At 37.3% G+C, this 25,146-nt stretch overlaps 2 protein-coding genes across 3 annotated transcripts in view; one reads left to right on the top strand and one right to left on the bottom strand.

The window, feature by feature from the left end:
* Nucleotides 1-3,707, bottom strand: part of LOC127845674 (probable malonyl-CoA-acyl carrier protein transacylase, mitochondrial) — a 31,373-nt gene extending 27,666 nt beyond the window's left edge. Inside the window, exons 1-2 of the mRNA XM_052376726.1 lie at nucleotides 2,855-3,707; nucleotides 1,844-1,931 (exon numbers count right to left, since the gene is read on the bottom strand). Coding sequence (XP_052232686.1) covers nucleotides 1,844-1,931; nucleotides 2,855-3,538 — 772 coding nt within the window. The 5' untranslated portion in view covers nucleotides 3,539-3,707. The remainder of the gene's footprint in view (nucleotides 1-1,843; nucleotides 1,932-2,854) is intronic.
* Nucleotides 3,708-3,771: 64 nt separating this feature from the next.
* On the top strand, nucleotides 3,772-23,693 carry LOC127845672 (transmembrane protein 143-like). 2 transcript variants are annotated; one of them, XM_052376725.1, is made up of 7 exons: nucleotides 3,772-3,947; nucleotides 9,291-9,433; nucleotides 15,544-15,714; nucleotides 16,438-16,597; nucleotides 18,426-18,620; nucleotides 20,297-20,915; nucleotides 22,448-23,693. In XM_052376725.1, the coding sequence occupies exons 1-7, from the start codon at nucleotides 3,906-3,908 to the stop codon at nucleotides 22,762-22,764; spliced, it is 1,647 nt and encodes a 548-aa protein (XP_052232685.1). In that variant the 5' UTR covers nucleotides 3,772-3,905; the 3' UTR covers nucleotides 22,765-23,693. The 2 variants fall into 2 exon arrangements, with proteins under 2 accessions (XP_052232685.1, XP_052232684.1); XM_052376724.1 differs by having other exon boundaries at nucleotides 9,291-9,445.
* The last annotated feature ends 1,453 nt before the right edge of the window (nucleotides 23,694-25,146 follow it).

The following is a 25,146-nucleotide window of genomic DNA, read 5'->3' as shown; positions in this document are numbered from 1 at the left end:
GTTGATCATGAATCTATGGACATAATCAAAATAATAAATCTGTACAGTAACTGTGAAAAGAACTTCAATTCTTGGTATGGAAATATATAATATGAGATTTATAATTATATAAATTACTTCCCTTGAAAATAATTTTCTCTAACAAATCTCTATTTTTAGTAGCAAATAATTAAAAGCCACTACCGTGACTGTGATTGACCACTTGAAATGTGCAGCTCCATGAGATACACATGCATACCAAATATATAAAGTGGCTATGTTCAATATTGAATAATTTTCTCCCTTTTTAAAGCTTATTACTTCCCTTAAATTTGTATTTTTTACCATAGACCGTAAAGGATGACCTTGACCTTGACCTTTTACCACAATGTGTTTGTCAGAAACACAATGCCGCCTACTGCGCCGCTTTGATTTATTTAACAAAAATATATACGTGGGCAGGTCAGATAACTTATAATGTCCATTTAAAGCTTATTACTTCCCTTGACTTTGTTTTATCGACCCTAGACCTTGAAGGATGATGTTCACCTTGAAATTTTACCACTCAAAATGTGCAGCTCCATGAGATACCAGGCTTGGCGAAATTGCCGGTCCGCCGGTCCTGACCGGCAGATTTCAATTTGGTCCGGCAGGTTTAACAAGAATGTCGGTCCTGGTGACCGGCAAAATGTGAAATGATTGCAAACAAATCTTTTTTTTTCAAGTTGAAAATTCGAAGAGCAAATCGCTTACTACATCATGAAAATGAAATCGCTCGTTGTTTTGATGTTTGCTGTAGGTTTGTTACGTACAATTAGCAAATCCAACTTGTTACACAACACCTACTTTAAACTCGTTTGCAAAATCGCCAACTGCGTTCTAACAAAAAAGATCTTGATAGCTTTTACATATTTTTCGAGTAGGATAAGGACAATAAAATATGGTATCGTGATCAACACAACCATATGCATACGCCATTTTTCATAAGTGTAAAGAGTACAGTGCATTATGGGGCAGAGCTTTCATTGGACGAGCGAATTTAAATTTAGATTGAATGCAATACGATACATGTACAAAGAAATGTTTTTATTGCATCATATGCAGTGCCATGTAAAAAAAACGTGCTTCCCGGGGACTTTCTGATACTGGTCAAAATGAAAATGAATCTCTGTTAACAATTACACTGCGTTAGCATGTAAATAAATCGTCTTTTTTATTTAATTAATTACTAGTAAACGTTCTGAAAAATGAAATGCCTTAATCATTAAATGTCAGGTAACGTGTTTTGTACTGTGCGCAGTATATTTTAACAGCCGCTCCAAACTGCAATCATATTAAAGTAAGAATGTTTAAATCGTTTCGAATAACTTTAATTTGATAATTATTCGGCTTGCACATACGTTATTGAAATTATCGCACCGAACCGTTCTAATAGGGAATACATGTAATAAAAACTGACACGCGAATTTTTCACAACATGATTGACATTACACAACTGATTAACACCAATTAGCTGCCAGTGTAACCTCTAAGCGATTAAAATCAATTTAACGGCCGGTTGAATAAAGAGATCAAGATGTGATCGCTGCCATTTTTGAATTTTCTAGTTAAGTTGTTGTTGCTTTACGGTCCGGCTAAATTTTCTCCGGACCGGCACATTTTCTGAAATGCCTGTCCGGATGACCGGCAGATTTTTTCTAATTTCGCCATGCCTGAGATACACATGCATGCCAAATATCAAGGTGCTATCTTCAATATTTAAAAAGTTATGGCCAACATTATGGTTTTAGCAAGCGGATGACAAGCTGGCTATGACAATAGCTCGGGTTTTCTCTGAAAACAGCCTCGCTAACAAACAAAATACCTTCTTCAAATGTTACGGTTTCAGTGACAGCTAAAGCAGTTATTTCTCCCACACTAAATCCTGCAACTGCTACAACATGGTTTAAAGACTGAAAGAAAAATAAAATTACAAAAAAATTTTTTTTCGCCAACTTAAAATATCTGTTTTCATCATATGTAAGTATAATAATATTATAGAGACAAGTGGCACTTCTAATTTAACTGTTCAAAAATAGCTCCTTAGATTGTCTTCAATGAATGTACAAACAAAACTAAATGAAAACCATGCATTTTTATCATATAATTACCAGTCAAATTAAAAGTTTAAATTAATTATTATCAGAGATCTGAATAAAGTTCCGGAAAACTGCACTTTCCCAATTAGGAAAAAACTACAGATTTCCCAATTGCTGTCAAAACAATCCCAATTGAAGCCAGGTTTCCACACAAAGAAATTTTTTTTAATTTCTATAAATAAAATGCAACATTCTGTTAGTTTTCCTATGCAGCTCTTTGGCTTGAAACTAAGTAAATATAATATTGAAAACTTGACAACACTAAGATATCAATTTGAAAAGTATTTGGGAGCAAAATCAAATACAACAATTTCCCAATATGAAGACTTCACAACACACATTTTCCCAATTACAGAGTTATTTGCCCATATTTTTCCCTATCAGTACTTTTCCACATAGGGCAAAAAAATTGCTGTATAAATTGGATACAGCAAGGCCAAGTACAGTAACACTCTCGATGAGAATCACAATAAATATTATTTAAGGATCTTTCATACAAACTTTAAAAAAAAAAATATTTTGATGTGTGCCATTCAATTTCTTTGAAAGATTTATAAGGTATAAAAATTAATATTTTTTATTCATAATGAGAAATAATCACTAAGCACAGGATTCAAACCAATGGGTCATACCATCAATTCATTAATCAAATTATTGTCATGTAGTTAATCTATGAAAAACTTCCCTTTAAATGGATGTACAACTATTTGACTCATTGCCTGAAAAGGACAACATACATTTGGGTGCTCTTCTTTTAATTTTTCCATAGCTGCTAAAGATGTCACAACAACAGCTGGTTGACAATAGATGGTCTCTTGTAGTTTTTCTGCAGGGCCGTTCAAACACAAATTTAATAAATCATATCCCAATATTTCCGATGCTCTGTTATAAATGTCTTCCACGCCAGGGTATCTGAGCAACTTCTTGCCCATTCCAACAAACTGACTTCCCTGTCCAGGGAACATTAGAATAGATGTATCTTCTGGAGAAACATTTGGGGGTCTAAATGAATGCTTTTCTTGATTTCGGTTAAATCGTCTTTGTGCATCAAGATCAGACAAAAAGTCAATGGGAACTTGTTTAACATTCTCAGGAGCTACTTGCGATTCCAAGAGATCTTCTATTTGCTTTGGACCTCTGGAAATTTCAACATCTTCTAATGAGAGACCTTTCTGTTCTAAACGCCTTTTAATTCGATTGGGAATATAATCAAGTTTCTCTTCACTTTTAGAAGTGCTTTTCAGATCAGGTTTGTTTGAGTTTTTATCTAATTTGCTCCCAAAATCAAGTTTACCATCAGAATTGTCTTCATTTCCTGAACTAAATTGGCGTGATAAACGTTGATTTATTAGCAATCGTTTACAAATTAATGTTTTATGGATATGATTCAATATCAAATTAGATGTAAGCTTGTGTGACATTCTCAAAGTGTCTCTGACACTAAGAAATTAAATAAACCTCTCAATTGTTACTTTTAAACATGGGGTAAAAACTGCCATAAAGTAGTATTATGATCTTAGTTATCTGAACGTTTGGGTTACTCAACGCGAACACAATTTCATAAGCGTTTATGTATGTGTCGTAAAAGCACAACTTGATTATCGCTTAGTTTGCAACAGTCAAAATACCATATACTTCATTATAATATAATATATTTCGAATATACGTTAATAAAGGTATTTTATTTAAAATAAATGAAAACATAACGCTCTAAGTAAGTTATTTCAACAACCACTCTAATCGGTATAATCGGTGGAAGAAGAAGCACGACGAAGGTCAACAATCAAAATGGCGAGCTTTGTTCGGAGAGCCGGTGAACTCTCTCAAAAGGTGTGCAATAAAATCTAAATCGACATTTAACACTATATTTCACACAGGATAATTGCACTTATATTAGCATCGTAGCTCCATTACATGTTTTATGCAATAAAATAATTATGTTAAACAAGTCATGTCAAAATGAAATGTCAAGACTCCAGTGCATAATTATTAAATCTGACCCTTACACAAGGAAGATACAGGTGGAGACACGACAAGGTCCTCCAAGATCTGGCAGAGATAGTAAAAAGGGAGAGGCGAAAGAAGAGGACTGTGAAAGAGACCGGGAAGATGCAGTTTGTAAAGGAAGGGGAAACCATCAAGAAGCAGCAGACTCAAGCAGCATCGATCCTAGATCGTGCGCAGTCATGGGAGATAGTTGTTGACCTGAAACGAAGGCTGGTTTTCCCAAGTGTAGTACAGACAACACATCGCCCCGACATGGTGATCTGGTCGGCAAAGGACAAGTGTCTGGTGATGGTTGGGCTAACAGTTCCTTGGGAGTCGCGCTGTGATGAGGCGATGGAGAGGAAAACGGCAAAATATGCTGATCTGCAGAGGGAATGCAAGGAGAAGGGGTGGCACACGTGGCTATTCCCAGTGGAGGTCGTCGTCCGAGGCTTTCCGTAAAAGTCTCTCTGGAGACTTTTCACTGCATTTGGCCTGAAAGGAAGAGACAGAAAGCGAGGGGTCAACAGACTTGGGGATGCAGCGGAGAGAGCATCAATATGGCTTTGGCTAAGGAGAGAAGAGAGGAGCTGGCAGCTGTCTACTGACACGTAGGGGATTGATCAACCCCTGCCGACCCACCACCAGGAGAATGTATTGAGATTAATGGGTCCAAACATTCAGTGATCGGTGGCTCTCGACTGAGGATGTCAGTAGTCCAGCAGTTTAACGACTGTTTACATCTCATGACATGAAATTGTGTCACTTAAGAAGTTAAGTGCACAATGACATAGTGGATATGGTGTCTGCCTAGCGACTGGAGGTCATGGGTTTAATTCCCACTGTGGGAGTATGTTTTTATATCACCCTCAAAGACACCAATTACTACACAGGCAATGGACTAGAAAGCCATCTATCGGCATGTAAAAGCCAAAACTGGTATCTTCAACGTATCTATGAGTTCTTTCTCCAATGGATCGCTATAAGATTCATAACCATGCCATCTCAGATCAGTCTCACACACCCACAATGTACAGTCAAAAAATAATTTGACAAAACATGTACATCACACTCAACTCTTTGTCAATCAATCATCAATAAAATAAATCAATTGTCAAGGGTCGCAATAATGTAATGTATATGGTGTCAGCATTGCGACCAGGAGGTCATGGGTTCAATCCCAACTGTGGGAGCTTTCTTATGATCTCCCATAAAGACACCAAGTACTGGTTCTAGACCCAGGAAACAAACTCGAAAGCGTTGAAATAAGCCTGAGGTTTCCATGCAATTGAGATAAAATAAATTGGTTTGAACTCAATCAATTATCAAACAAATCAATCAATTTCATTTTACTACATTCCACTGAGTTATATAACATAGCATATCCATACTGCAGTAACCGTGTAGAATATTAACTATTACAAATGGTTCTGCCACTCAGTTTACAGTAGCATAAAAATTTAATGTCCAGGCCATGATTAGAAAAAAGGTGAATCAAATCACGATGAAGAATATGAGTGTCAAGTAATTACGGTTCGGACTCATAATGACATGAAACAATTTTTTGCTCAAAATAGTCTTATAGATGCTGAATCTGTATCTTTTCAGATTTTTCTTGTGTTTAAATGTGTTGTAAAAATGGCAATTCAAGATCTGCCAGCCTTGTCTGGCTTTTTTTAATGATCAGGGGGGATTATGTGGTTATCTCCGCTGTCTGTCCTGGCCACTATCTCCTCCTACACTATTAGAACTAGAACCTTGAAACTTAAACACATGGTAGCTATGAGCATTTGTGCGACAGTGCACTATTTGGAATTTAGATCTGACCACTGGGTCAAAAGCCGTTGGGATACGCATCTGCCGCGGCCGGGCCATTTCTTGTTTGCATTGTGACTCTAAAGCATTTACAATTATCTCTGGAAATATTTGATTATACTTTTTACCTATGAGCAAACACAGAAAGCTCTGTAAACTCTGTCATTGAGCAACAGCCATCAGATAATTTGAGAAATCTACATAAACTGACATTAAACACACTTTTAAGTACTAAGACAACTTCAACTCTTTTATCATTAGTCTTTTTAAGCTTGACTTTTTAAAGATACGGCAAGCTGTTCTACTTGCCCTGGCATTGGGCTGGGCTTCCAAGTTGGTTTTCAGTTTTTGGATAAGCAAGTTTCTTGGGAATGGCCTGAGGGATTTAATTAAATTAACATTACACATGTAGCGATCAAATTGAAATGGCCTTATGGGTTTGGTAACTCTAGTTTGAAGATTATCATAACAAACAGCCTTTTTTGCACTTTGAAATTTTACATAATAAAGATACAAACTGTTTACAGCTCTTCAAACTTAACATCATGATAATCATCATGAGTAGGGTTTCATTTTATGCTTAGACGTTTTTTGGGTAAACTAGTTTCTTAGAAATGCTCTGTAGGAAATATATTTTAATTCTATAACATGTATTCCCTGTATTGAAATGACCCAATTATCCAAGTTTTGTAACTCTAGTTTTAAATTTGTCATAATTTACTGCAATTTTAGCTCACCTGAGCACAACGTGCTCATGGTGAGCTTTTGTGATCTCCTTTTGTCCATTGTCCGTCGTGCGTCGTCAACATTTTGCCTTGTGAACACTCTAGAAACCACATTTATTGTCGGATCCTCACGAAACTTGGTCAGAACATTTGTCCCATTGATACCTCGACTGAGTTCGAAACTGTGTCATGCTGGGTCAAAAACTAGGTCACTAGGTCATAATAAAGGAAAACCTTATGAACACTGTAGAAGTCACATTTGATGCCAAATCTTCATGTAACTTTGTCAAAATGTTTGTCTAAATGATATGTTGGGTAAGTTAAGAATGGTTCCGGTCCATTGAAAAACATGGCCGACAGGGGGCGGGGCGGTATTCCTTATATGGCTATAGAGAAACCTTGTGAACACTCTGGAAGTCACAATTTTTGCCCAGTCATCATGAAACTTGGTGGAAACATTGGTTTCATTGATATCTCGGACGAGTTCGAAAATGGTCCAGATCTGTGAAAACACATGGCCCCCAGGGGCGGGGCAGTTTTCTCTATATGCATATAGTGAAAACATGTGAAATCTCTAGAAGTCACATGTTTGGTCCAATCTTCATGAAATTTGGTCAGAACATGTGTTTTCTGGATATGACGGTTGAGTTTGAAAACGGTTACGTTGGCTTGAAAAACATGGCTGCCAAGGGGCAGGGCATTTTTCCTAATATGGCTATATATGGCTATAGTAAAATCTTGTTAACACTCTAGAGGCCACATTTATTGTCTGATATTCATGAAACTTGGTCAGAAGATTCATCTCAATAATATCTTGGACAAGTTTGAAAATGATGCCGGTTGGTTGAAAAACATGGCTGCCAGGGGGCAGGGCATTTTTCCTTATATGGCTATAATAGTAAAACCTTGTTAACACTCTGGAGTCCACATATATTTTCCGATATTCATGAAACTTGCTCAGAAGATTTTTTCTAATGATATCTTGGATGAGTTCAAAAATGGTAACCTTTGCTTGAAAAACATGGCTGCCAAGGGGCGGGGCATTTTTCTTTATATGGCTATATGTGGCTATAGTAAAATCTTGTTAACACTCTAGAGGCCACATTTATTGTCCAATCTTCATGAAACTTGGTCAGAAGATTCATCCCAAGAACATCTTGGAAGAGTTCAAAAATGATGCCGGTTGGTTGAAAAACATGGCCACCAGGGAGCGGGGCATTTTTCCTTATATGGCTATAGTAAAACCTTGTTAACACTCTAGAGGCCACAATTATTTTCCGATCTTCATGAAACTTGGTCAGAAGATTTGACCCAATGATATCTTGGATGAGTTTGAAAATGGTTTTCTTTGCTTGAAAAACATGGCTGTCAAGGGGCGGGCATTTTTCCTTAAATGGCTATATATGCCATTATATGGCTAGAGTAAAATCTTGTTAACATTCTAGAGGACACATTTATTGTCCAATCTTAATGAAACTTGGTCAGAAGATTTATCCCAATAATATCTTGGAGGAGTTAAAAAATGATGCCCTTTGGTTGAAAAACATGGCCGCCAGGGGACGGGGCATTTTTCCTTATATGGCTATAGTAAAACCTTGTTAACACTCTAGAGGCCACATGTATTGTCCAATCTTCATGAAATTTTGGTCAGAAGATTGGTCTCAATGATATCTTGGATGAGTTCAAAAATAATTATGTTTGCCCAAGGGGCGGTCTTCATCAAAGTCGGTCAGAAGATTTGTCCCAATAATATCTTGTTATCTCAGGTGAGCGACTTTGGACCTTTCAGGCCATCTTGTTACACTTTGAAATTAATTAGTTATAAAGGCAGATAACACATTAAAATTTAAATACTGCTATCAGACTTCAGTTAGTAGATACCCTCACTAAGACCTCCTCTCTCCCAACACCTATTCCCACCCCCACCCTCATACACCCTGGGATTGCGACTCGGGTCAAAATTACTCTTAATAAAAATAGCAATAAGAATTAACCTTAATTAACCTACAGATCTTGAAATAAATCGGTACATATGTTCAGACTCTTTACAAACATTAAAAAATCCTGTAATTTTGACCAGCCTTTAAGCGTGACAATGCTTGTCTACCAGTACATCTGATAACAAACAATGCCCTTAGCGCCTGTTTTTACGCAATGTGACTTAATTTGCTCCTGTAATGTACCAAAACAGAATTTTATGGCCCCGGTTGAGTGGCATATTGCAGTCACACTGTTTGTCCGTCTGTCCGTCCGTCTGTCTGTCACTCTGTCTGTCCGTCACACTTTTGCGTTTAGGTTTCAAAAAATGCTTATGACTTCTATGTCCCTTCAGATGTAACCTTCATATTTGGAATGTATGTGTATATGGACATGGCCTTTCCATACGCACAAACATTTTGAACCCCTTGACCTTGAACTTGGGGTCCGCGTTAAGGTTTCGAAGTCTGTGTTTAGGTTTCGAAAAAAGCGTTTTTCGGGGGCATATGTCTTCCGATAGAGACAGGTCTTGTTTTTAATACATTATGTTTTCAGTAGAGAAATTTGCTACTTTAAAAAAATTGTTGCCATTCAGCGACACTGGTGATTGGCAGCGATACTCCAGACTGTGGCAAGACATAAAACAAAAAAATCTTTATGGCCATTCTAGGTGCTCCCAACCTACAAGGCGGTGTACCGGAAGGTGAAACCCCAGGTAGTGAACACCTCCAGGTATGTTGCTAAGCGACTGGGTCCGCCCCTGCAGCGTTCGTCCAGGTATCTCCTCAATGCAGCCAGACCTCATGTACAGAGGTATGATAGTCTGTAAGTTGGTGCAAGGGGTTCTGTTACAACTTCCTTTTTAATCGGCATGTCCATTTGCTGAACACTTTTTGAAATTTATATTTGATTTTGATGTCTTTAGTTTTAACTTATTTATTTAAGCTTGATTGCATAGAAAGCCTAAGGCTTATTTGAAACGCTCTCGAGTCCTATTCCTAGGACCACAACCATTACATGGTGTCTATCTGGAAAATCTAAAGAACGCTCCCACAATGGGGATCACACTCATGACCTCCCGATCGCTAGTCGGACTCCATATCCACTACACCACTGTGACTCATTGGTGTCTTTAACTTGAACCTTTAATCAAAACTAATAAATTTGATGTATACAGGTAAACAACATATTCTCAATGACTTTGTCCCATATTATAAATCAATTTATCAAATACTTATGACAAACAGAGCCATGACTTGACAATAATGATGGGAAGTATTTGTCAACAAAAAATTCACATATGTTTACTTTCAGCTGTCCCAGCAGGAGAAAAACCTTATTAAACGTTCTATGGTCAACAAAAATGTGTGGTGTTCAGAGTTCTGAACAACCAAATATTATCATAAATACATTACCTGGTATATGAGATGTATCAGTTATTTTTTTTGCTCTGTGAAATGATTTTTATTGTATATTTATTATGCCCCCCTTTGAAGAAGAGGGGGTATATTGTTTTGCACATGTCGGTCTGTCGGTCCGTCCGTCAGTCGGTCAGTCCGTCCACCAGATGGTTTCCGGATGATAACTCAAGAACGCTTAGGCCTAGGATCATGAAACTTCATAGGTACATTGATCATGACTGGCAGATGACCCCTATTGATTTTCAGGTTACTAGGTCAAGGTCACAGTGACTCGAAATGGTAAAATGGTTTCAGGATGATAACTCAAGAATGCTTAGGCCTAGGATCATGAAACATCATAGGTACATTGATCATGACTGGCAGATGACCCCTATTAATTATCAGGTCACTAGGTCAAAGGTCACAGTGACTCCAAACAGTAAAATGGTTTCCAGATGATAACTCAAGAATGCTTACGCCTAGGATCATGAAACTTCATAGGAACATTGATAATGACTGGCAGATGACCCCCTATTGATTTTCAGGTCACTAGGTCAAAGGTCAAGGTCACAGTGACTCGAAACATTAAAATGGCTTCTGGATGATTACTCAAGAATGCTTACGCCTAGGATCATGAAACTTCATAGGTACATTGATCATGACTGGCAAATGACCCCTATTAATTTTCAGGTCACTAGATCAAAGGTCAAGGTCACAGTGACTTGAAACAGTAAAATGGTTTCCTAATGATAACTCAAGAATAATTAGGCCTAGGATCATGAAACTTTATAGGTACATTGATCATGACTGGCAGATGACCCCTATTGATTTTTAGGTCACTAGGTCAAAGGTCAAGGTCACAGTGACAAAAAATGTATTCACACAATGGCTGCCACTACAACTGACAGCCCATATGGGGGGCATGCATGTTTTACAAACAGCCCTTGTTTTAGAAAGAATTACATATTCATTATATCTGTATATATTGTGTTATGCATTCCATGCAATAATGATTTTTAGCTCATCTGATTGCTCAGGTGAGCTTTTCTGACCGGTCTTTGTCCGTCGTATGTCCGTAAACATTTGCTCGTAAACGTTTTCCACATTTAGAGGCCACATTTCATGTCGGATCTTCATGAAACTTAGTCAAAAGCTTTGCCCCAATAAAATCTCGGCCGAGTTCGAAACTGGGTTGTGCTGGGTCAAAAACTAGGTCAATAGGTAAAAAAAAAGAAAAACCCTGTAAACACTGTAGATGTCCCATTTCATGCCCAATATTCATGTAACTTTGTCAAAATATTTGCCTTAATGATATGGTGGTCGAGTTCAAAAGTGGTTCTGGTCCGTTGAAAAACATGGCTGCCAGTGGGCGGGGCAGTTTTCCTTATTTGGCTTTAGCGAAACCTTGTAAACACTCTAGAAGTCACAATTTTTGCCCACTCATCATGAAATTTGGTCAAAACATTGGTTTTATTGATATCATGGATGAGTTCAAAAATGGTCCAGATCGGTGAAAAAACATGGCCGCCAGTGGGCGGGGCATTTTTCTCTATATGTATATAGTGAAAACATGTGAACACTCTAGAAGTCACATTTTTGGCCCAATTTTCATGAAATTTGGTCAGAACATTTTTCCTTGATATGAGAGTTGAGTTCGAAAATGGTTCCGGTCACTTAAAAAACATGGCTGCCGGGGGGGGGGGGGCAGTTTTCCTTATTTGGCTATAGAGAAACCTTGTAAACTCTCTAGAAGTCACAATTTTTGCCCACTCATCATGAAATTTGGTCAAAACATTGGTTTTATTGATATCATGGACAAGTTCAAAAATGGTCCAGATCGGTGAAAAAACATGGCCACCAGTGGGCAGGGCATTTTTCTCTATATGTATACAGTCGCAACTGACCTAACGGCCACCTGAATTTACTGGTCACCTGCAGACAACGGTCAGTCTGGAATCCCCCCGACGAAAAACACTCTATATTACACTTGAATTTAACGGCCACCTGACCATTACGGCCAACGGCCACTATATTCCACTCCGAAATTCATGTTTGACCTGAAATCAACGGTCACGCGTCAGTCGTCTCGAGTCGCGAAAATTAAAAACACAGCACATTATTTGTCCGTCTATTTTGCGTTTAAAGCGTCTGAAAGCGGTAATTGTCTATGATATTATAAAAGCGGCCCGCTGTGAGTAAACAAATTATAAGGTGTTGAGAAGGTTTCTTTTCCGGGGATAATTGTGGGGGTATCTTCAAAAGAAAATATATCAGAGTTTATGACTTGTTGAAAGTAATTATCGCTAAATTAAATGACCGCTATTTCTTTGAATTAGAACGGTACAATTACACCGTACTATCGGTTTATGACACGGAATCCGCTTTTTAGACTTTTACGGACGTGACGTCAACGGAACATGAAAGCTTTATTTACTAAATGAATGAGATGCATGAGTAAACAATTAAACCAGCGTTGATAAAGTCATTGTTTAATTTAACAATATGAAATTAAATCAATTTAAAAGATATTATTCTCTATTATTCAATGTACACGCGTAAGTTAATGCTGTTATTATGATTTGTTAATGCAATGAGCATTTGTTTTACACTGTATGCAAACGTCTGGGTGGGGTTTTGGCCCAATTTTCATGAAATTTGGTCAGAACATTTGTGTCCTTGATAGGAGAGTTGAGTTTGAAAATGGTTCCGGTCAGTTGAATAACATGGCTGCCAGGGGGGGGGGGGGGCAGTTTTCCTCATTTGGCTATAGAGAAACCTTGTAAACACTCTAGAAGTCACAATTTTTGCCCAATCATCATGAAAGTTGGTCAAAACATTGGTTTTATTGATATCTCGGACAAGTTTGAAAATGGTCCAGATCGGTGAAAAAACATGGCCGCCAGTGGGCGGGGCATTTTTCTCTAAATGTATATAGTGAAAACATGTGAACACTCTAGAAGTCACATTTTTGGCCCAATTTTCATGAAATTTGGTCAGAACATTTGTTTCCTTGATATGAGAGTTGCGTTCGAAAATGGTTCCGGTCACTTAAAAAACATGGCTGCCGGGGGGGGGGGGGAGTTTTCCTAATTTGGCTATAGAGAAACCTTGTAAACACTTTAGAAGTCACAATTTTTGCCCAATCATCATGAAAGTTGGTCAAAACATTGGTTGTATTGATATCTCGGACGAGTTTGAAAATGGTCCAGATCGGTGAAAAAACATGGCCGCCAGTGGGTGGGGCATTTTTCTCTATATGTATATAGTGAAAACATGTGAACACTCTAGAAGTCACATTTTTGGCCCAATTTTCATGAAATTTGGTCAGAACATTTGTTTTCTTGATATGAGAGTTGAGTTCGAAAATTGTTTCGGTAAGTTAAAAAACATGGCTGCCGGGGGGAGGGGGGGGGGGCAGTTTTCCTTATTTGGCTATAGACAAACCTTGTAAACACTCTAGAAGTCACAATTTAAAAAACATTGGTTTTATTGATATCTCGGAAGAGTGCGAAAATGGTTCAGATCGGTGAAAAAACATGGCCGCCAGTGGGCGGGGCATTTTTCTCTATATGTATATAGTGAAAACATGTGAACACTCTAGAAGTCACATTTTGGCCCAATTTGCATGAAATTTGGTCAGAACATTTGTTTCCTTGATATGAGAGTTGAGTTCCAAAATGGTTCTGGTCAGTTGAATAACATGGCTGCCGGGGGGGGGGGCAGTTTTCCTTATTTGGCTATATACAATCCTTGTAAACACTCTAGGAGTCACAATTTTTGCCCAATCATCATGAAAGTTGGTCAAAACATTGCTTTTATTAACCAGGTTTTCCGAAGGAAAAAACTGGTTATTAGATTGGCGAATGCGAGCGGGCTGGCTGGCTGGCTGGCGGGCTGGCTGGCGGGCGGAACAAGCTTGTCCGGGCCATAACTTTGTCGTTCATTGTGAGATTTTAAAATCATATGGCACATTTGTTAACCATCATTAGACGGTGTGTCGCGTGAAAAAATTACGTCAATATCTCCAAGGTCAAGGTCACACTTTGAGTTCAAAGGTAAAAAATAGCCATAAATGAGCTTGTCTGGGCTATAACTATGTCATTCATTATGAGATTTTAAAATCATTTGGCACATTTGTTCACCATCATGGGACGGTGTGTCGCACGAAAGAATCACGTCAATATCTCCAATGTCAAGGTCGCCACGACTAAAAATAGATTTATTTTAAAACAAACTTACAAAGGGGGTTAATTTTGTTTGTTCATTTCAAAAGTTCAGTTTGAGTTGTCTCCCTTTATCAGATTTTTTTTCACAATGAAAACCTGGTTTTGTGACAATTTTGTCCCTTGTTGATATCTCAGACGAGTTTGAAAATGGTCCAGATAGGTGAAAAAACATGGCCGCGAGTGGGCGGGGCATTTTTCTCTATATGTATATAGTGAAAACATGTGAACACTCTAGAAGTCACATTTTTGGCCCAATTTTCATGAAATTTGGTCAGAACATTTATTTCCTTGATATGAGAGTTGAGTTCCAAAATGGTTCCGGTCAGTTGAATAACATGGCTGCTGGGGGGGGGGGCAGTTTTCTTATATTTATATAGTAAAAAAAGCTTGTGAACACTCTAGTATACAAAATCCTTGTAAACACTCTAGAGGTCACAATTTTGTTTCAGATTTTATGAATCTTGGTCATAATATTTATTTTTGTAAGCAAAGTTTGATGTTTGGTAAGGGGGGGGTCAACTCAAAATATAGGTCACCAGGTCAAATCTTACAAAAACAAAAACACTCCATATGCCAGAGTTTTGGTTCAATAATGATGAAACTTGACCAGGATGTTTGTCTGGACAATATCTAGGTCAAGTTTGGCGTTTGGTAAAGATTGAATGAACAGACTCCTCTCAGGTGAGTGAACTAGGGGCATCTTGGCCCTCTTGTTAATATACTTGTTGGTATATCGCTATTGTTAAAATATGCTATTGTAAATATTATTTTATTTCAATAAGTTAAAATAAGATTACTTAATTGTGATGCCTTTTAGATTACATCCTTTCCCACTCAGAAGCAAAGTGAAAATGACTATGTGCAAACAGCATAAAACCAGAACAGCCTGCAAGAAACTCGCAGTCTGTTCAGGTTTTATGCTGTTTACTGCTCATCAGTAATTAAGGGTTGGATATGAAGCCTTTAAATCTTGAATCTAGTAAGAAAGGTCTTCAATTACATTTAACTTTCTAAGGGAAGAAAAATATGTCAAAATAAGTATCTAAGTGGTTAAGGTTTAAACCCATAACTGAAAAAAAACACTACATGTCCAGAGGGCATGGTGTTTTACAAACTGTATATGCATATAGACGCATACAATAATGCTAAGAAGTCTTTATACAATAAGCTTAATTTCTACTATAAGTGTGTGTTTTAATATCGCCAATAATACCAACAATATATTGATTCCAAATTTTATTATTTCTTTACATTATTTGAATAAGAATATGATTTATATGCTGTTTTAATGTTAAAGAACCACCTCAGTGATTGCTGCAAAACTTGAGCCTCACACGAAGTCCTTGAAAGAGTCTTTCAATCGGCGTTTACTCTCTGTGGCCCCGGGCCTTAGTGTGACCAGACAAACTGAGGCCCTTACAGAGGGGCAGGTCCCTGAAGCGGCCCCAGAGGAAGAGGATGATTTCAGGTTGTAATTGTTGTGCATTTTCATTGGTTGTTCTTAACCTTTTCCCACTCAGAGGCAGTGTAAAAATGGCTATGTGCAAACAGCATAATACTAGAACAGCCTGCGAGGCATCCGCAGTCTGTTCAGGTTTTATGCTGTTAGTTGCTCATCAGTATCTAAGGGTTGCAAATGAAGCCTTTAAAATTTGAATCTAATAAGAAAGGTCTTTAATTAAATTGAACTTTCTATGGGACTACTAATGTGTGAAAATATGTATCTAAGTGGTGAAGGGTTAAGTAGTTAACTTCAGTTTGTGAACATATTCCAAGTTCTTTAGTTGTTGTGATGTTTTTTTTTCCCTAGAAGTTCAATATTGATTGAATTGAGAATTTGAGACATGCTTTTGTTACATCTACCAGGCCTCCAATTCTCAAAACTTCCAATCTAAGTTTCTGACTTCACCAGTCAAAATAAGGTTTTAAACTGAATTTTAAACCAATATATATTTACAATAAATATATTAGGTTTTTAAACATTGTTGATGCTTATTTTATTGTTATATGAACACAGTGAGCTAAATCTAGTGCATTTATTACTGATTTCAGAATTGTATAGGAATCAAGCCTTGTTGGTTAAGGCTTGTATTTTGTTGCTAATGTCTTAGTATAGTTTGCAAAACTGTGTATTGTCAAAGTTTAGAAGTAGAGAACCTTGTACTAACAAAGTAGCATTTGGGGAATGCAGGGAACGGTACATCCCTCTTACCCGAAAGTCTGTCATCCGGCAACTCATGCAAAAAGAGGACTTCCTGACAGCTGAAGAGAAGAAGTACTATGAAGATTTCACCCTGAGCTTGGACTCTGCAATAGTCAACAAGTATAACGGTGTCCTGCAAGAACTTAAGGTATTTTTTTACGCTTTTAACCCATTCATGCCTAGCGTCCTAAAAAAAGGACATTGCAAACAGCGTAAACCCAGATGAGACGCCACATGATGCGGCGTCTCATCTGGGTCTACGCTGTTTGCTTAAAGGAATTTCAATAAGTAATATTCTAATAGAAATCAATATACTAGACATCCCTTATTTTGGAAATAAATTGATCCAACTTAGAAGGATGGGAGAGTCCACTACGCATAAATGGGTTAATTTAAAGAGCCTCAATCTAAGAAAATTGAGCTTCATGTGTGTGCGTATTATGGACTGGACAGGCTAATCTGGGATGACACTTTCCCCCTAGACTTGAATATGCCTCTAAATTTCATACACATATTACTCAGTTAGTCCTAACCTTGAGATCAGCTGTTCAATCTTGATATGTTCGAAATTTTTCGTATTGTGTTAAATATGTCTAAAGAAAGTCACCTTGACAAGTATTGTCAAAATAATTACAATTTATGCTACTATTTTATGCAGTATTTTTGTTCAATGAAATTTCTGATTTTTTCTTTAAAACTAAAAAGAACATAACTTTTGTTGCACACTTTTTGCATGTACAAAATTCATATCAGGTAAACCTCTTTTATTATCACCCGCCATAGGCGGAGGGATATTGTTTTGGCTTTGTCCTTCCGTCCGTCCTTCCGTCTTTCCATCCGTCCGTCCGGAGCCATATCTTGGAAGTGCTTTGGCGGATTTCATTGAAACTTGGTATGAGTATATATATGGATAAGAGAATGATGCACGCCAAATGGCATTGTACACCATCTGTTAATAAAGGAGTTACGGTCCTTTGTATCTTGAAAAAATGCTTTTTTTGTGTGTCCGGAGCCATATCTTGGAAGTGCTATGGCGGATTTCATTGAAACTTGGTATGGGCATGTATATCAATAAGAGGATGATGCACCCCAAATGGCATTGTACACCATCTGTTAATAACGGAGTTATAGCCCTTTGTATCTTGAAAAAAATGCTTTTTTGAGTGTCAAATATGACACTTTTTTGTCCAGAAGCATATTGGCGGGGGATATCAATTCAACGAATTTGATTGTTTTCAAAATTACACAGTGGCTACACATTAGATGATCTCTACTGTTTTTATGCCCCCTTTCAAAGAAAAGGGGGTATATAGTTTTCGCACTGTCCGTCGGTCAGTCTGTCACACTTTTCGTATTCTCTCTCTAATTCAAGTAGTTTTCATCCGCTCTTTACCAAACTTGGTCAGAAGTTGTACCTAGACAATATCTAGGTCAAGTTCGAATATGGGTCATGCCGAGTCAAAAACTAGGTCATGGGGTCACTTAGTGCATTTCAATAACTTCTATCAAAGCGTTTATTGGAGGCATATGTCATCCTATGGAGACAGCTCTTGTTCTTTATTGACCTGGAAAAGATTACATGAAAGAATGTATGACATTGAAACTTTTGTCAGGAACATATTGAGCAAGGGATAGCCAAGTGTACCTATATATGAGACGGTCTGGGAAAACTGGGCTTAATGCATTTGTGTGAAGTTTCCTTCCAGATTAGCCTGAGCAGTCCACATAGGCTTATCAGGAACAAAACTTTTTGCTTTGATTGTATTTTTCATTTAAAGAGAGACTAGTCTAAACGCAAATCCAGTCAAGGCGGAAATTGTCTTCCCTGATTAGACTGTGCAGTCTGCACATGCTAATCTGGGACAACACTTAAAGCACATCATGTAGTAACACGCGTGTTCCCAGAGCGTTACAAATATGGATCATGTTTTCAGCTTCATAAATTTTTCCATCCCTCTACAAATGCACTCTTTCAGAATCTGTTTGACCCAATCAATCCTGACAAGGACACTATTGAGACGCGGAAGTGGAATCCACGAGAGCGACAAGACAGCGAGTTCTGGCTGCTGCAGAGGCTAGAAGACCTAATGGAGAAGGCCAACTTTCACGAGCTGCCCCAGCCCATAGTGGAGCGTGCCATGCAGGAGCATGAAGTGGGGGACGGCATACGGGTATGATACATTTGAGCCAAGCTCAAAAGGGGGGTTTAATGCATGTGTGTAAAGTGTCGTCCCAGATTTACCTGTGCAGGCTTATCAGGGACGACATTTTCCGCCAAACTAGATTTCTGCTAACAAGAGACTTTCTTGAAAGGAGAAATATCATAAAAGCGGAAAGTGTTTTCCCTGATAAGCCTGTGTGAACTTCACAGGCTTATCTGGGATGAAACTTTTCGCACATGCATTAAACCCCCTTTTCAGAGAGTACGGTCCATTTGTTGATTTAACTCACGAATAAATGTGTTTTTTTGTTGGCTTGGATACTTAAAAGTACAAAGGGATCTCTTTAAGTATACGTTAATGTACCCCAGACAGGGCAACAGATAAGATTTTGGGTCAATTAGCTTTCACTGCAAGCTTTTTGTAACAATTAGTTTTTTCCCTCAAAACTATTTGTCAATTAGTTTTTTTACAATTTGATCAAAACGTACCCTTCTGGATCAGATTAGCGCTTCATTTTTGGATAATAATAATTCTCAGCAATTCTTATGACAATTAAGTCATTATCAATTCACGGTGACAAAGGTTGTTTGTAAATGTTAGTACTAATTGTATATTGACAAATGGATGATGGAGTCGTTTTGTTTAAACCAGTTTCAACACTCCTGCCTTTCAGTCTAAGATCATACTGACATTGCCAAACCCTCTCTATCAATGACAAGCCAGTGAAAATCGCGATGTTGTAAGCTTTTGAGACATGGAATCGCAGAGGTGTTTTGAGCCGAATATTTCAGAATCTGTCACCACCTGCGCTATAAAATGTGATAGTATACTGTTGACAATGTCTTTTCCTGACGGTTTGGGTTGTTTATGAAAGTTTCTTAACCCGACCGCGTTTAACAGAGAACCTTTTCCGGAACTTATTTCGGAGGAAGTAACTTTTTATATTGACACCGGCCCAAAAGGTGTCTATATGAACTAACTGAAAAAATTATGGCTGCACTAAAGGTAACAATACACTAATTATAATTAAACGTGGAACGGCGGAAAACGGAACAGCTAAAACGACGAAAATTCAATTCGTTTTCCATTTTCATAATCGTTTTCTGTACGATTGATTTTTAATTTCAATTCGTTTTCTGTCAAGTACAAATCGTAAAAGCTATAAAATGAACCTTATCTGTTGCTCTGCCCAGATACGGAATAAACACTTAAAGGCATCCAGCCATACTTAGGGGTTCTGTTTTTCTTTAATTTCCATACACCTGTTACTTTGTAGTAAGCCCCAAGACTTTAAAATAGTTCCTGAGCAGACAATGACCAATCAAGCTGTACTGACGTCTAATTTACTACCTTTTCCTATTTGCACTGTTTCATACATGATCTGATATGCTATGCTATGTTTAAATATTACAAATAAATTAATGGTGACAATTTCAATTATTCCGCTCTTTCAGGTTTTTATACTGACAGATATCTTCACATAACTTGTAAAAATTTTACTGTGGCAGATTTCAAATTAATACTAAAAAAAATTAATGAAATTTTTCAAATACTTAGTTGCAACCAACACCCTGTAATTTTCTACTTTAAAAAAAGTAAAAACTGCAAATCAAAGTATAATTAGCTGTAGTTACTAATAATAAGTAATAAGTATAATATTTGTTTATTTACCATTATTTTTTCAGGTGGCCGTAGATACTACAAAATATGACGTACTTAAATTCTGGGCGTTAGGCAGGGAAAAAATCCCAGTGACACTTCCATGGTATAGAGCCTTGTTCCAGAGACCCAAGACAGTGAAACCAAAACTGTATTACAAACGCATAGTAGTGGCCATTAGGTTTAAAAGAGACCAAAAACTAATCCTCAAGTCTTTTAAAGAAATTCCTGTGAATTCGTTGGAAATGATTCTTCCAGATGGTAAATTAAAAATAGGTAAATTTGACAAAAGAATCTTCACAGCCTCGGTCACGTTGGCCACATTGGGTGTTATTGCTAAGGTAGTGACTGTATTAGCCTCGATGAATGTTGACTGGACACTTATGATGACCGGAGTAACAGGTCTGTTGGCGGCTCAACGTTGGACTTCATACAAAAACAAAAGGAACCAGTATCTGGCGGATCTTTCCCGTCTCTTGTACTTTAAGAATGTGGCTAACAACCGCGGTTTGTTGGCACTGTTGGTGGATAGAGCGGAGGACGAGACATTTAAACAGGCCCTGCTAGTCTACACCTTCCTACTGGCCAACCGACCTGCATCCATGCTGGACCAGAGAAGTCTAGAGATGTCACCCAATGAGCTGGGTATGTTGTTATGAAGCTATGTACTCACTCATACTCTCAGTTTTAAACACAGAAAAAAGTAGGCTCTTTTTTTAACATTAGACAGTCTCCATGTAGACAAAATTATAATTGTAACACTATTGCATAGCAACACAAAGAGAAGTCTTAAACCAAAGGACAGTGTAGGAAAATATATTGTGCGTTTGAATTGCATAATTGTTGTCAGATCACTTTTGAATTGAAATCATTTTTCATAATATTGATCTGCCATCAATATGATTCTATAAAATGAGTAATTGATAGCTCAAAATATATTAACTTAAATTGCTGTGTTTAAACTAATTGTGATTTTTTGAGGGTATACAGTTTTGCAAGAGCACTTCAAAAAGTGTTACAGTAAGGTTTTTGGTTAAACTTACTTTAAATTTCACAAAAGGGTTTACTTGTATTTTCACTTCATACTAATGTTAAGTGTCACGATGGGTTTATGTTAAAATCTTATTAGGGTAAGGCTAAAGTGTCTTAAAAGTTTTTCAAAAGGTTTAATTAAAATTTTCTCAATAAGGTTAAGTTCAGTTCCTTAAAAGATTTAAAGTCTTAAAAGATATAAAAGAATAGTGTCTCAACAGAGTTGAGCTAAACTGACTTAAAAGGTTTTAGTCAAGTACCTCAATAGGCTTTAACCCTTTCCCCTATAAGAAGCAAAGTGAAAATGGCCTTTGCAACCAGCATAAAAACAGAACAGCCTGCGAGTAACTCGCAGTCTGTTCAGGTTTTATGTTGTTTGCTGCTCATCAGTAACTAAGGGTTGAAAATGAAGACTTTATAACATGAATTTAGTAAGAAAGGTATTTAATTAAATGTAACTTTCTAAAGGACATCAAATGCGTCAAAATACATATCTAAGTGGTAAAAGGTTAAATACGTATCTAAGTGGTAAAGGGTTAAATACGTATCTAAGTGGTAAAGGGTTAAATACGTATCTAAGTGGTAAAAGGTTAAATACCTATCTAAGTGGTAAAAGGTTAAATACGTATCTAAGTGGTAAAGGGTTAAATACGTATCTAAGTGGTAAAGGGTTAAATACATATCTAAGTGGTAAAGGGTTAGATACGTATCTAAGTGGTAAAGGGTTAAATATGTATCTAAGTGGTAAAGGGTTAAATATGTATCTAAGTGGTAAAGGGTTAAATACCTATCTAAGTGGTAAAGGGTTAAATACCTATTCAAGTGGTAAAGGGTTAAATACCTATCTAAGTGGTAAAGGGTTAAATACCTATCTAAGTGGTAAAGGGTTAAATACCTATCTAAGTGGTAAAGGGTTCAGTTAAAGTGTCTTATAAGTTAATGAGCCTCAATCTAGTGGAGTATTTCTATTGTCTAAGATTTTATTTCTTTTTAATTTCAAGTGTTGTCATAAGACAATTATTGTGCTATTTAGATACTTAGATTTTGTTGAGTAACATTGTTTGAAACATTCATTGTGTACTTGTATATATAGATACTGGTAATAAAGTTTTTTTGTTTAAATACCTCTGTGACTTCCATTACAGGTGGACTCTCAAGACTCCAACTAGAAGAGCGTGTTGAACAGTACATATATAAAGTAACAGGCACACAGGTGGAAGTGGACTCAGCAGAAGCAATAATGCTCCTAAAAAAGTTTGGCATCGTTAGTGAACAGGATGATAAACTGCACGTGCTCCCCCTGAAGGCAGCCATGCGTAACCTTCCTCAACAGCCCCAGTCTCTTGTTGCCCGTGCTTCAGAGGGCGACATCGCGGAGGGCTATGATCGTGACGTGTTTGCTGAAACTGAAGAGCAGTACGAGAAAGAGGAACAAGTGCAGAAGAGGGTCGGATGGTTTTAGTGGGTTTTGTGGATGGTTTTTGGTTGTGTTTGGATGTTTTTAAAATTTCTAGCAGTGGATTTAATGTTTGAATACTATACATGCTTACTTTAAAGCTTAAAATATTACAGTGTGAAGTGCTGTTGAGAAATGTGTATTATAACGGTCGATTTTAGTTTTAAATAATGAAAAAAAAATTATATGTTAGTTTGAATCTTGATTAATGGATGCTGGATTTTAGGAAGTTAATGCACAATGAACACATGTACATGATCCTAGTGACAAAGGATTAAAGCATATAGGGTCAGTTGTGAGGTTTTGAGGATGCAGATTTCAATTAAGGACTTGCATTCAAGAAAATTGTGCCAGGTTTTGATTATAAATCATCACATGTTAATTACATTATTATTATATAATTAGTTGTTTATAGGTACTCCTATTTATACAAGTATTTATTATTTAATAGATCCTTTTCTCAGATTAATTGCAAGTGTTTTTATTGACAACTTTATTAATTCTGTAGAATAGTTAAGATGCCTATGACCATTTGTTCATGCAGCACCCACTCTTGATAATCATGTATTGATGAATAAGCCTTTGTATTGAACGTATTGTGTACATGATATGTGTACCGTTATTGGTCTTTTTGGAGTAACAAACAGTTGCTGGATTTTTGTACGTCTTCAAAATTTCGCCATCTAATGATTTGAAGGCGGTATTTGATATGTAGCATAAGTAAATGTTTGGTATGCATGCATTTGTGTTTTTTTGGTATTTTGATTTTGTAAACCAAAAAAGGTCAATTTTCAGTTAACTAATACACCCACTCACACATTGACATAAGTGTGTGCAGTATGGGGATTGATATGCAGCTATGCCTGAATATATGAGCATATTTTGTTTTATTTTACTGTTAAGTTATGAATATATGAAATAAAAATCGAATTATACTTTTTATGGTCAAAGTTGATGTAGTCCTTTATGCTGCAGTATGTTAGAATTAGAAATGTGTCACTGTTTTCGAAACACCGCTGCTTTTTGAGTGTGAACCACAGCTTTCATTTCCAGCCTAAATGTTGATGGGCTTTGAGGGTAATTCAAAGGAAAGCAACTGGTCTGGCTATACATACGCGACTTTTTATGTCCCCCACTATAGTAGTGGGGGACATATTGTTTTTGCCCTGTCTGTTGGTCTGTTGGTTGGTCTGTTGGTTGGTCTGTTGGTTGGTTGGTTGGTTTGCGCCAACTTTAACATTTGCAATAACTTTTGCAATATTGAAGATAGCAACTTGATATTTGGCATGCATATGTATCTCATCGAGCTGCACATTTTGAGTGGTGAAAGGTCAAGGTCATCCTTCAAGGTCAAAGGTCAAATATATGGGTCAAAATCGCTCATTTAATGTACACTTCTGCAGTATTTCAATATTCAAGATAGCAACTTGATATTTGGCATGCATGTGTATCTCATGGAGCTGCACATTTTGAGTGGTGAAAGGTCAAGGTCAAGGTCATCCTTCAAGGTCTGATGTCAAATATATGTGGCCAAAATCGCTCATTTTATGAGTACTTTTGCAATATTGAAGATAGCAACTTGATATTTGGCATGCATGTGTATCTCATGAAGCTGCACATTTTGAGTGGTGAAAGGTCAAGGTCATCCTTCAAGGTCAGAGGTCAAATATATGTGGCCCAAATCGCTAATTTTATGAATACTTTTGCAATATTGAAGATAACAACTTGATATTTGGCATGCATGTGTAGCTCATGAAGCTGCACATTTTTAGTGGTGAAAGGTCAAGGTCATCCTTCGAGGTCAAATATATGGGTCAAAATTGCTCATGTAATGTCACTTCTGCAATATTGAAGCTAGCAATTTTATATTTGAAATGCATGTGTATCTCATGGAGCTGCACATTTTGAGTGGTCAAGGTCAAGGTCATCCTACAAGGTCAAACGTCATATAGGGGGACATTGTGTTTCACAAACGCATCTTGTTTTACATGACGTTTATTACATAAATAATGTCCGGTAATGTGATTACCTACCAAACTCGTATACCCCTAGTGGACGGTGTTCTTTGGAAGCATAGACCGGGTCGCGTCGGAATGATCTAGGACTAGAATTATGTGTCATCCAGGCACGAATCTCGCTTATTATCCCCCACCAAAGGCGGAGGGATATTGTTTTGGCGTTGTCCGTCCGGCTGTCCGTCCGTCCGGCACTTTTGTGTCCGGAGCCATATCTTGGAAGTGCTTTGGTGGATTTCATTGAAACTTGGTATGAGTATATATATGGATAAGAGGATGATGCACGCCAAATGGCATTGTACGCCATCGGATAATAAGGGAGTTATGGCCCTTTGTATCTTGAAAAAATGCTTTTTTGAGTGTCAAATATAGC

The sequence above is a fragment of the Dreissena polymorpha genome, chromosome 9 (assembly GCF_020536995.1).
Source record: "Dreissena polymorpha isolate Duluth1 chromosome 9, UMN_Dpol_1.0, whole genome shotgun sequence".
Lineage (NCBI taxonomy): Eukaryota > Metazoa > Mollusca > Bivalvia > Myida > Dreissenidae > Dreissena > Dreissena polymorpha.
This window is presented reverse-complemented; position numbering and strand designations above follow the sequence as displayed.

Coding starts and splice junctions, on each gene's coding strand:
- LOC127845672 (XM_052376724.1), top strand. CDS start 3,906: ATGGCGAGCTTTGTTCGGAGAGCCGGTGAACTCTCTCAAAAG. Junction 15,715..16,437: donor GAGGAAGAGGATGATTTCAG/GTTGTAATTGTT, acceptor TGGGGAATGCAG/GGAACGGTACATCCCTCTTA. Junction 20,916..22,447: donor GATGTCACCCAATGAGCTGG/GTATGTTGTTAT, acceptor CTTCCATTACAG/GTGGACTCTCAAGACTCCAA.